Source organism: Falco peregrinus, chromosome 3, assembly GCF_023634155.1.
Source record: "Falco peregrinus isolate bFalPer1 chromosome 3, bFalPer1.pri, whole genome shotgun sequence".
NCBI lineage: Eukaryota > Metazoa > Chordata > Aves > Falconiformes > Falconidae > Falco > Falco peregrinus.
In genome coordinates this window covers 55388609-55401640 of record NC_073723.1, presented here as the reverse complement: position 1 = coordinate 55401640, position 13032 = coordinate 55388609, and the positions used below count along the sequence as shown (strand labels likewise).

At 42.4% G+C, this 13032-nt stretch overlaps 1 protein-coding gene across 2 annotated transcripts in view; it reads right to left on the bottom strand.

The window, feature by feature from the left end:
- Nucleotides 1-253: 253 nt before the first annotated feature.
- The window catches only part of CHST9 (carbohydrate sulfotransferase 9), a 96712-nt gene continuing 83933 nt past the window's right edge, over nt 254-13032 (bottom strand). For both annotated transcript variants that reach the window (XM_005243271.3, XM_027795192.2), the window contains exon 5: nt 254-4088. In XM_005243271.3, the coding sequence (XP_005243328.2) occupies nt 2991-4088 (1098 nt within the window). In that variant the 3' untranslated portion in view covers nt 254-2990. The remainder of the gene's footprint in view (nt 4089-13032) is intronic.

Here is a 13032-nt window from a genome sequence, read left to right as displayed (position 1 = left end):
TCAAAAAATAGCTTTATCTAAGACCCATTAGTAGATTAAATCTTATGAGCCTGTACAGCTTTTTCAATACAATTACAACCCCACAGCCCCTGAATCTCTGTTGTTTCCTGATCAGATAGGCTGAAAGTTTGTCACTAAAGCAAGCTCAAGGTGAAACTTAAGTTTTTCAGAGACTTTGTCATTTACTACTGTTTATTTCCCTGAATTAAAGAATTCATACAAAACATATATAAACTGGCCTCCATTCTTTATTAGCATGTTAACCTTTTTTTCCTCATATGTTTTTTAGAAAATACTGGTACATGAGCCTTTTTCATTTCTGTCAATTAACAATTGACATATAATAATTAGTACATATCCACAACAGACAAGAATAAGCAAGTATATAGACATCCAAAGGTTACCATCCATTTATTTTTTATTCAACATCTTCAGTGGCCTCCCTACAAGGCAAGAGAGACTCATTCAGGATTTGAGGTGGGAATCAATACTTACAAGAGCAGAGGATCTAGACAGCTCCACTGCACCCATGGAAAAGATGCTTTTTACACCAACATCAAATCCAAGTGAAATCTAAGGCAGTTTTCACGAGTTAGGAGGTTTGACGACACAGAATCAAAACTCTGGCAGGATCTGCTCTTTAATGTCCTAATGCATAATCCCACTTGTGAGCAACAGTCATGAAAATGCATGGCCAAATTAACAAAAAAAAATGATGGGTAGAGACACATAGGAACTGGGTAACAGCCGTTACCTAGCATGGTGCACAACACTGGAGCAGTAGCGTGCTGGTGTCCAGCATGACGGTGGCTGCAAGGAACTACCTCTCTGCCCTCCCCATGGTGCCCCGGGAAGAGCAGTGCAGCTCCAGTGCTCTCTACTCTGGGATGGATCCCACAGGGAAATCAGGAGGAATTTCTGCCAGGGAAGGTGTGAGTCAGACACCATCTTGAGTCTAAAGGGCAGATTTAGGGACACATTTTTCATGGGAGGAAAGACATGCATCGGGGCAGTTCAGTGGTTGGATATCCTGCCCCAAACGCTTCTGGTGTTAACATCTATGGGTCCGTCTAGGCACAGCAACAGCTCACACAGGTTAACGGTGTGTGCATTTATCTATCCAAGGCATCCCTGCACCCCTCCACACCTCATGGTGATGATGGCTTGTGGGGTCTTTCCTTCTCCTCCTCTTTGCTTGACAGCCCCAGGGAACACGCTGGCTTCAGCTACAGGTACTGCTAGTCACATACAGCACCCCCTCCCACTTGGGCTGCTCAGTGTGCTTTTACCTTTCTGCCTGGGAGCGACTCATTCTGCCATGAGGAGAGATGTGCAGAGTCTGCTCAGTTACACACTGGCACCATGGGGGCATCTTTTTTCCTCTTCTGAGGAGAAAACTCAGGGAGAAACAAGCAGCAAGGGCACATAGGAAGTGGTCTCTCCTTCCAGCAGGGACCCACAATTACTTCTGTAGAAGGACTGAAGCTGTACCTTTGTCCGAGATGAGGGAAAGGACAGCAATAGCACTAGCCGTGAGCAGTGGTTGGGAACAGAGGAAAAGCACATTTTACTTGCATCAGTTTCCCACCAGGCTGTTTCTTTATTCTGCAACTTGCTATATCAAGACACTGGAGCTAGATGCCCCAGCCCACTTGGGGAAGCAAAGAACAGCCGTCATCTTTATCTTGGAAGGGCATTGGGATTTCTCCCAATCCATTTTGCAGAAATTTCTCCTCCTGCTCCTCGGACATCCTGGCCACCTATCCTACAATACCACGTGCAACTGCAGGTTGCAGGAATGACCGCGTGGATTAGTCAGACAAGATTTGAGGGAGGAGAAGGAAGAGGAGGATAGAAGGTACCTTTTCCTTTTATAACCAGGACTGTGGGACAACTACCTCTAGGACAAATCATCAGTACTCATCCCACCACATAACACTGCACATTCACCCCACCCCTGGGGTTTGGTGGCTTCTAACAAGGCAGGAAGGACAGCAAAACACAGGTGACTTCAGGAAGCTCTGGGGACAAAACCAGTCCATGGGTTTGGGAGGCAATGTATAACAAACACACCTGTATAACAAACTGCTGGGAGCTGGGCTGATGATCAGACACTGGCAGAACAAGAGCGGTTGCAATGGTGTTGCTTCTTAGTACAGACCTGAAAATGTCCCACTGCTACCACCCTAAGGCTTTGCCCTATCACCAAAGATCAAGACTATCTTGAATTTTGGGACCACAGCATGCATCTTGTGGTTGACTCCAGTGTAAATTAAAATGCTCCTTTTAATGTATGTGGCAGTTCTCTGAAAGGAGGGTTGTTTGTTGACTCTAGTGCATCAATCAAAATGGGGCGGTGGATTGGGACTTCAGATCACAGGCTACCCAAATTTATTCTGCTCAACAGTTTACCTGCTATGTTATTTGTAGTTTTATGCATTCATGTTTAAGATCATCCTTCAATAAAAACCAATCACGTCTAAAACCAGCTACAGTCTAATGGTAATCAAATAACCAAGCCTTGCAACTGAGAACACTGCAAACATTTTAGAAAATTAGCCGATGCTTCTTTATTAATAAGTGACAGAAAGTAAAAAATACATTCAAAAATAGTTCAAAACCAATTTCTAAAGCAGACACACCAGAAAAGAATCATGCTACTCTGAATGCTTTTTTCTTAAACCATTAAAAGAACATTAGGTAAGCTAATGCAACAGCTGGCTGCGCTACCACTTCCACAGTATAACCCATAATGGTAAAAGCAGCTTTTTCAGGCATTTTAGTGCAATTTATGCTGTTTACAGGTCTTTTTTTTGTGCATTTTCCTATAATTTAATGTCAAGTGATATCACTCAAGCTTATAAAATCCCCACTAAGTCAAGACAACTCCACTTAGCAGTAACTTTGTTTCCTTTCAGGGCTAATATCAAAGTAGTTGTTTTGAATCCCAAAATGATTAATATCTAATAGAAGCCTGAAGCTATTCTCTGCTATACGACTGGTGATGTATAATTGAACATTAAGTAATCTAAGTAATAGAAATCGTAGGTCAGCTGTCTCTCCTCCTCAGACAATTCCTTTAGGTATTGCCTCACTACTTCTGCACTTGTTCTCTCATCAGAGGAGTGTCTGTCTTTGAATTTAGGAAACTTCAGCTTGTCTGGAGCACCTACCAGCCGCAAAAAGTAGTTGGCATCTTCTTCCAGGGTTTCAAACTTTCCTATAAAATCATAGTTGATGAGGCAGGGATAGCAGAGCTTACTGACTTGCTCCCAATGAATATCCATTCCTACTGGGCGATGGGAATCTAATAGATACTGGATAAACTCCTTGAACTTGACTCCTGATCCTGTTTTCAATGCCTCTTCATTTGCATTATGTCTATACTTCTTAATTATTGCCTTTCCAAATACTGGGTGATAATAGCTGTTTGGATGTTCAAACTTATCCCTGAAGGCAGACACCAGTCTTTCCATAGGATCACGTACAAATATAGTCTTGGTGTATGTGTTCAAGCGTGTGTATATCTCTTTTAGATCGTAACTGTCCAGTTTCCTTAGATGCTTTCCATAGTGCACATCATCATGGGAAATGTTGTGTGCTGAAGCAGCAAGTCCATTGAGCACCATAAGGACCCTTTTCCAATTGGAGCAACCTGCTTTTGGCACTTCACAGTACAGGACCTTGTGTCTGTCTTCAACATAAATTCTTGACACCAGGTGCACAAGGTGGGATTGCAACTTCTTTCTGCTGTTGTATTTCTTGCAGAAGTCATGCAGGAAGGACCTGCGCTTTTCCTGGGTGCTGTCCACATCCTTCCACTTGCCACCTTTGACTAACGTCTTGTTTAAAGGGTGCGGTGCAGGAGGTAAATACACCCCTCTGAACTGGCTGAGAGGTGGCTCGCTTATCTTCTGCTGGCCAGACAGTTGGCTCACTAAGGAGGCAGCCACCACACCAAAAGGGTTAGCCTTGACCCGCCAGTGTGTGCCACCTGGGATGGCCATCTTGTGCTTACTGAGGCCAGGAGGAGTGCTCCTTCTCCATGCTGCTCTCCTTGGCATCCCTAGAGGTGGGAGTGTGAAATCCTGCAAACATGGAGAGGAGAAGAGCTTAAAACGCAGCCACAGCCCACCCCAGCCCATTCACACTGCAATAGCAGCAAGGATGGCAGTGCACGCTCTTGACCAAGCCACAGTTAGTAGTACAGTCTTTTTTGAACCACTTGATGGATACATCTGATTCAGCAACAAGCTGGGCTAATTACTGAAATACATGCTTCTGAAGCTTACCTGTTAGCGCACAGTAAGTCTTCTTACAAAAATAAATAGCTTACATCTTAGCGTTCAAGAAATCAGCAGAGGTCCACACAAGGAGGTTGACAGTCCTGGTAGGGGTGGGCAGGTGCTTCTCTCTACCAAAGACGTTTCCCCCTGCCACAGCACCGGCTGAGTTGCATGGCCACTAACAGCCCTCTGGAGCGTGCCAGCAGTCATGCCAGCCACTCCCGGATCTGCTTCCAGTGCTGTGACTTTGAGCAGGCCTTGTCCCCCAGTGGTGGCAAGGGACAAACCTAGGGCTCCCACTGACATCAGTAGGTCTGAGTGGGGTACAGTGACGGATGAAAGCCTCCCTCCAAAAAGGTCCTATTCCTGCCCCTCTACAGACAGACCATGGAAGTGGGATGCATTGGATCGCATGTACATACAGGTGTTTGCAACACAGGCCTGCACCTGAGCTAGCTGTCTTCACAGCTGATACAGCAAAACAGGTGCCTCTAGAGCCTCTTCCATCTGACTTATTTAAACATCAACATTAATGACATCAACTCACTAAATATCAACTAGTGACCCTGCAAAGAATGTGAAAAGATGAGACTTTCCTCCCAAACATCTCTTGCAATGTCCCCGGCTACTGTGCAATCCACAGGCTGCAGAAACAGCAAAGCGCAGATCTGTGTTTTGCTGTCAAATTCTTCAGGGTCTTGTACCATGCAAGCTGACTGAAGAGTTTCTTGCAGTCTGGGTATTTCTGCTCTCTCATTCCCAAGTGGATCCTTGTGTGTCTGCTAAGGCTTGTAGATTTTTTTTCTGCCAGTAGGCAAGCCTGCTGCATTGGGACATCTACACAACTGCCTATTTTCACGACACTTCTGGAGAGGGGGGGATGCTGGTCAACAGGTATTTAAACATCCTGTTGCAAATACCAGCTAGCCAAATGGTTAGATGGACACACATGCACAGACTGTCTGACTGCTTTCGTTAAATCTAACTTTTTTGGAAACCTACACAAAAAGACTCTTCTGCCATAAACTGATTAAACATTTACTGGAAAGTTGATTTGTGGACTGGCAGACCATAAGTGTGGATTTGGGGGGATGGGAAATTTCATAGGCTGACTCAAGGCTGTTAAAATTCAGAGGAATAATGTAAGTAATGGTAACGCATGGAACACAATTTTAATTCCCATTTGAAATAACAGAAAAACAAGCAGTTCCAAGAAAAGTTAGCCTATCTTGCAGTGTAATAATTTCCAATGACAAAAACAAAGCTGGGGGATCAGGCTATTCTGTCTGTATTGCTGCAAACTGCTGACAACCAGGTCTTTGTTTTCACTGGACTGAGTAAAATTATTTTTGTATTGGTGAAAGCAAATAAAAGAACAGAGCCATGAAGGACTTGTACATCTGTGAGAGAGGGCATGTTGGTGTTTTTAGAGATGCAAAAGGATACTTGAACTCTTTCAATTTGACGTGGTCCTTTTTTTCTAATATAATTTGTTTCTTTAATTCTGTTATCTAATATTTCATTCTTTAAAACAAACAAACCAAAAGTCCCTAGATATTTATCGCTTCTGCTCTAGGACGGGAAGAATTCAGGAGCGTAGCTAGTGTGTAATAACAGAAAGCAGTACTAATAGTAAAACAGGGGATGACTATCAGCCTAATGGGAATTTCAGCATCACAGTGAATGGCAACTTACAAGTGCTACTGCAGAACTGCAGACTTATAAATAAAAATTAAATGCTTTGATCTTAAAAGGAACACCTGGAACTGAAAAAGGTGAAAATGAAAAATATGGGATACACAGAATACCAGGCTCAACAGAAGTAGGGATAAAGTTATACTACAATGCTAAAGTAACCAAAGATTGTAAACTCATTGGTGCAGCTCTGGAGAATTTTGTATTTAGAAGACAGTTTTCAGTGGTATGTGACTGCACTGGTGTTCCCCAATGCAGAGAAGATTCGAGAGCGCAGCAGTATCTCATGACTTCCTACGGTATGTAATCTGAATTTAGCCGTCTATTTCAGGAGGTATTTCAGTGCAAAGACACTTAAACCACCTGTATTTCAAACTAAAGCCACTAAAATGAGACCTATACTTCAGAGGAAAGTTCAGCCTTCTGGATTCAGCCTGCAATCCTGAACTAGTGGATGATGCCTTGGTTCCACCAGGCCAGGAGGGAAAAGGACAGACTGAAAGGTGTGTGGCCTTGATTTTATTCCATTTCAAACAGTCTGCCTGGGATCTAGGACCAACCCAAGGAGATTCCAGAAAAGGATTGCCTTTCAGTCTCAGAAACTGTTAATTCAGCTGTAGGAACTGCTACTGAAGGATTTTTCATGGAATTAAAGACTTCTGAGAAGGATGGGCAGAACTATTCAGAGAAATTTCAGGTAACACCCTGAAGGAACAGCATATGCACAGTGGGACTCACTTGAAAGGGGCTCTCTCCAAGTGAGATGAGGCAAAAGAAGAAAGAATGTATCAGGAAAAAAAAGTCCCATACAGAAGAAGAAGGAAAAAAAAAAAGACCTAGGGGAAAAAAAATTACACAGAAAGTTCTGACAACAAAAAGAAGACCTAGGTATGTACAATACTGTTAGCTGCTTCCTCTCTCCTCTTCCCCTTCTCATTGAGACACATATCCCATTGTGAATACAACAGTATTGGCTAGTAAATGTTACTATAAGCTCCACAAGGGACAGTGTGCTTGCAGTCAATGCTGGCGGTAACTTCCACCATCTAAGAACAAGAATGGATAGTGATAATTTTGAAAGGTGTAAATGGCTGTTACATTGCCATGGAAGTTTTCCAACTCAAAAAAAAAAAAAAAAAAAAAAAAAAAAAGACATCAAATCTTCCTATACGCTTGCCTGAGTAACTGGGTTAGTAGGTAGTAAAGGTGAGATGAATGAAGGGATGAATCAAGTTTTACTTTTTATAAGAAATGTTTAACTAGGAAGTTTTCATGGGAAATTAACAGAAATTGTTGAATAGATAGTGCTGCTATATTTCTTAAGGAAAATCACCTGACAATCTGGCATATTTAGCTGCTACCACTCTTATGTATGTGACACACCTGAAAGCCACACACTCTGAAAGGATTTTCATGTTTTATGATACTAGGTTTACACAAAGTGAGGTGCCGCCTTTGGCTTCCTCTTGTTGCCAGTGACTTTTCCATGCCCATTTTATAACACTTTAAAGATCTGAACATCTCCATGTTATGTTGATTTTTTTCACAGCGGGAACAGGAAAACAAGAAACCTGAAAAAGTAATAAACATTTTTTAAAAAACCTTGTCTTTTATAGCTATGTTCCTAACAGTCCACCCCACAATCTGCTGAGCCCGATTATTTTGGAAAATGTCTGAACATACACCAACAACAGGCAGCACGCACATCAATCACTAACTCTGGATCCAGATCTTCCCATGCAAAAAGTCCTTATCAAACTCCTTGATCCAAGTGTCCCAAGTGCAGCGATGGCTACTCATGGTTTTCTAAAGAGAGTCAAGTGTTGCACTCTTGCCAAGAATTATGCAGAGTGCTTTGCTCTCCATTTGTATTAAAACATTTGAAAGGTAGTAAAAAAATGGCCATGAGCCCAATTTAGAAGAGTAGGCATATTGCCTCTGTTTCCCTTCAGCTAGGCAGAAACGGAAGACAGATTTAAAAATTAGTTTAAATACAAGGGAAAAAGGAATGTAACTGTTAGTGTGGTGTTTGGCTACTGGCAGACAACTCAGTGAAGCTGCTGAAACAAAGGGCATTTCTGAGTCATTAAGGGGTTCATGGATTTGTTTTGACATTTTTATTGCTGGAGATTCCCTTCTCCTCCCCATCCACAAAAGGATTCCTCCTCACTGTAAAAATAAGTAGCCAATACCTTCTTTTAAACACACTGAATCTCTCCTTTCCTTTAATACCTCCACAAGCCACTGGGGTAGGAGAGATTGACTACTGCCAAGAACGGTTAAGACTCATCCAGTTATGCTTTGTGGTGGTTTTACTATGCATGGGTGGGATCTCATCTAGATAGCTTGCAATTAGAGCAACTTGCCATGAGAAGAGATAATGATGTATTGGAAAGAATGAAATTCCAGGCTGATTTACAAAGATTTACAGGCCTGCAGTGCTGTGTTTTCTAAATGCTTTAGTGCAGGATCTTAATTTTTACTAACAATTATAATAAAATAAGGCCAACAGGAAATGTAGGACAAATAATAGTGAAGGAAAGAAATATTCTGTTTTATTATGCTTTTCTGGGCTGCCAAATAACGACATTGTAAGTATCAGTAATGTGTGGTTTGGTTCTCAACATCTAGCTAACATGTCTTCTGTCCTAAAACATGCTTCCTGAAATAGTCCTCTAAGATGCTTCTTAGCAGCAACTGAATGAATCACCTGGGAGCCTACAGTGCTCTGCTTTTTACTGTGGGTTGCACTTGACTGCTGCAGGTTTCAGGGCCCTGGGGACCCTCTCAGCACTATTATTCTAAATAGCTAATATGAGTGCTCTGCAAACACACGGGTATTCAAAGATGATAAAAATGTAATTGCTTAAGACAAGAACGGGTTGAAATATTTTTTGCTGATGAAACTTATGAAAAACAATTATTTAGAAGGACAGAGCATTTGTGTTTTTTGATCAAGCCAGGCAGGGGTTCTGCAGTACTTACAGAAACTTACCCATGAGAAGCAGCAAAGGTGCCTAATGATGAAATGACAGGAGTTTGAAATATATGCTTGGAGTATACTGTGACTTTGCTTACATCCCAGTCCTTTGGTACTAGACATGTTTGGCAGTGCCAAAGTTCAGCATGAACTGAGAGCACTAGACACTTTATTTTACTGTACATTGCTTCTTATGTGAGGATTGTATTATAATCATAAAATGTCAAGACCTTACCTGTTTACCTAGGACCTGTCTGTAGAAAGCAGACAGATAAAGGGTCTTCTAACATAAGGTTCATTTTCCGATTCAGTTTCTGATTCTACATTGATCAGGGAGCTCAGGAGATCAGTTTCTTAATTTAGGTATTTAGATGAAGGTAGCTTGAATACTGGAGGGCTACAAAACAAAGATCCTCTTACTTGGATTGTAGGTATGTATGAGTCTTGGAAAAGGTTATATATAGTTTCAGCCTAAACCTCATTTGCTAAAAACATCAAGTTTTTCACATAATTGGAAACAGAAGGATTTCTTCAGCAGAGATCCACAACTGTGGCACATGGCGCAGAATTGAAATATGAGGCAGCTGAAATACGAGGAAAAGTTTGCATGACTACTGCTATCTTCATCACTTTTGGATGGAAGTGTTGATCTGCCAGAGGGCAGGGAGGCTCTGCAGAGGGATCTGGGCAGGCTGGATTGATGGGCTGAGGCCGACTGCATGAGGTGCAACAAGCAGCAGTGCTGGGTCCTGCACATGGGTCACAGCACCCCCATGAACTCTACAGGCCTGGGGAAGAGTGGCTAGAAAGCTGCCTGGTGGGAAAGGACCTGGGGATGCTGGTTGACAGCTGGCTAAACATGAGCCAGCAGTGTGCCAAGGTGGCCATCAGCATCCTGGCTTGTATTAGAGACTGTGTGGCCAGCAGGAATAGGGAAGTCATTGTCCCCCTGTACTCGGCACTGGTGAGGCTGCACCTCAAATACTGTATTCAGTTTGGGGCACCTCACTTCAAGAGGGACATTGAGGTGCTGAGTGTCTCCAGAGAAGGACAACAAAGCTGGTGAAGGATCCAGAACACAAGTTATATGAGGAGCGGCTGAGGGAACTGGGGGTGTTTGATCTGGAGCAGAGGAGGCTGAGGGGAGACCTTCTCACTCTTTACAGCTACTTGAAAGGAGGATGCAGACAGATGGGTGTTGGTCTCTTCTCCCAAGTAAGAAGCAACAGGACAAGAGAAAAAGGCCTCAAGTTGCCCCAGGGCAGGTTTAGATTGGGTATTAGGAAAAATTTCTTCACCAAAGTGTTGTCAAGCATTGGAACAGGCTGCCCAGGGAAGTAGTTGAGTCACCATTCCTGGAGGTATTTAAAAGACATGTAGAAGTGGCACTTGGGGACATGGTTTAGTGGTGGAATTGGGAGTGTTAGGCTGGATTTGATGATCTTAAAGGTCTTTTTCAACTTAAACATTTCTATGATTCAGCAAGCCAGTGAAGCCTGGAGCTATTACTACCTCACTTTAGCTGTAAAAACATGTAAAACTATACTTACACATGTATGTACAAGTTTTCTTAAGTCTGCCAAGAGGAGGGATTATCCTTAACTTTTTTGTGCCAGAAGACTGTTTGCAAAGCGTAATTCAGAACAGCCAGCCTCCTCCACTAGTATGTTACCTGAGCTGACATGTAAATATGCTCCCAACTTTCTCCTATCATAGCAGCTGTGTAGTGTAATGTCAGCCAGCTAAACAAATCCCTGCGGGAGCTCCCAATGGAGAAACTATCCAGGCTGGCCACAAGTGACAGGAAATATCTGCTGATGAGGTGCTTCAGCTTCTGTGCAGTGGAGACAAACCTTTTGATTTATCTTTTGTGCTTAAAACAGCTACTTCCAGAGATAGGCACCACTAACCTCTCGCCTCCCAGTGGAGTCATTTATTTTTTGCTTATTTAATTTATTCAGGGAAAATCACCACTGCTACATTCCTCACAACCCAGAGTTGACATATGTATTCCTTGTGAAAACTGCAAGTTTAGCAGAGGTAATTCTGTCAGAGATACCTTGTGGCTCAAACACAATTCCATTATGGAAGAGGAAGAATGAAACAACTGTGCTTTGAACTTTCATAGTTCTTTCTGTCCTCAGAGTTCTTAAAAACCCACAAAATAGCAGCAAGCTTGTCTTTCCTCTGGATTAAGATCTGGGAATATTTTGTATGTGGAGCCATCAATCCTGACAGGCAAAACCTTACTATAACAGACACTACATTTTCCTGTGAGCTACGTATCCCTGAAACACATATACTTGTACCAAGCATCTCTAAGATTACTAAATTAGTTGGAGGGGAAAAAAGAAAAAAGAAATTAGAATATGAGATGCTCAGAGCTTCCTGCAGAGACTAAGAGGTAAACTTTGTAGCTGAAATACAATCAGGTTCAAGGGAAGTCCTTTCGAACACTGAGCCAGACACAAATCAGAATAACTGATCATAGTAAGGAAAAACCCCACTGCAGCTAAATTTTAATTAACAGTTACCATTAATTTTAAATACTGCTTTTCAAAACACAACTTTGTGAATCAGTGACCACTCCCCTTCAATCTGTTAGTAGAAAGTTTGCAGGGTGGCTTGAAGTTATGGCAAGGGCACAGACAAAGCAAGTAAAGAAGAGAAGGACAGAGGGAAAGAGACTTTTTTCTTTTTATGTGGTGTGGCCAAGTGTCAGTGAATGAGCTGGTGTGGAAAAATTTGAAAGGACAGCACCAATCCAGAGCTGGTTTTGGAGGAGAACAACCCAGGAAAGTGGCAAGGAGGCCCAATGCGGTAAGATAAACAGTAACATTATCAGGGTTATAGCAGGAGTCCTGTCCCCATTTAATAAGGGGACAGGAGGAACCCATTTGTCTTTGTCCAAGACCCTCACAGATACACGACTCCTGGCTTTGCACAAGGCTTCTCTCCTCTCCCTGCCCCCTGCCTTCATCTACAGAAAGCACAAAGTCACCCATGCTAATGAGGCAAGACAGGCTGCACAAGCCACTTCCACAAGCTGATTCATATGGTCAGCAACCTGGATAAAGGAAATTAATCTCTAATTTTACTTGCCAATTCTTGTTCAAATCCAGAATTAACTCCCTCCTGTTTCCGCCCTCACAGTCAAAACATTGGGTTTCTCCAAAACACGCTCAGAATGGGAAGGATAAGAATGATCAGGGCACGCTTAATAGAAAAAATACCAATGAAGTGCTATTATTAGCAGAAGCTTAGTAACATGTAAGTTTGTATGACAGATTAAAGATCCACCAAGACTACTACAACAACGAAGTATTGCAAATAAAAACAAGCACCCCACCCCTTCCTACTAATAAAGAAATCATCATCAATGTCTATCGATGGTAATGACAAATTGGCTTCTGGATAGTGCAATGCTGATACTGCTTCTCTAGCTTTCTGACAATAGCTTCATGGGGCTGGCTCTTTGCAGTATAGCTTACAGACTTGTGAATAAGCACAGAGCCATTGCAGCCCAGACAGCCTGTGTTTGGACAGAGCCTGCACCTAGTCTGCACAGGGTGCTTGGCTCTAGGTGTGCAGCTAAGCTGCGCTGCTAATAAAAGGCAACTTTCAGATCATGGACCACTTAACGCTGGGCCATATTTAGCCCAACCTCCTTCCTATGCAGTTGCACTCATTTTGGGTATAGGTAAACCAGTATGTTTAAACAGCATTTAATTTTGAGCCCAGCCCTCCTCCTCTCTGTGTAATCTGTTAATAAAACCTAAGTCAGCCACTGCAGTCAATGGTCAGAGATCTTCATCAGCACTCAATCTTATTTCTGTACTGAACAGAGCCATATGAAAGCAGCTTAACCTGAAATTCAAAATGGACTCAAACTAAGCACACAATACTTGTGTTATGAAGAATAAAGTTAGAAAAAACCTCTCAGGTTTCACTGACTAGCAGGTTTATTATGTGTATACAGGGAGCTTAAATCTGAAGATGACACTTTCAGGTAATCTCTGCATATTACATATTGGTCTCTTACTTGAGTTCATTAAATAAAGTTAACATCCC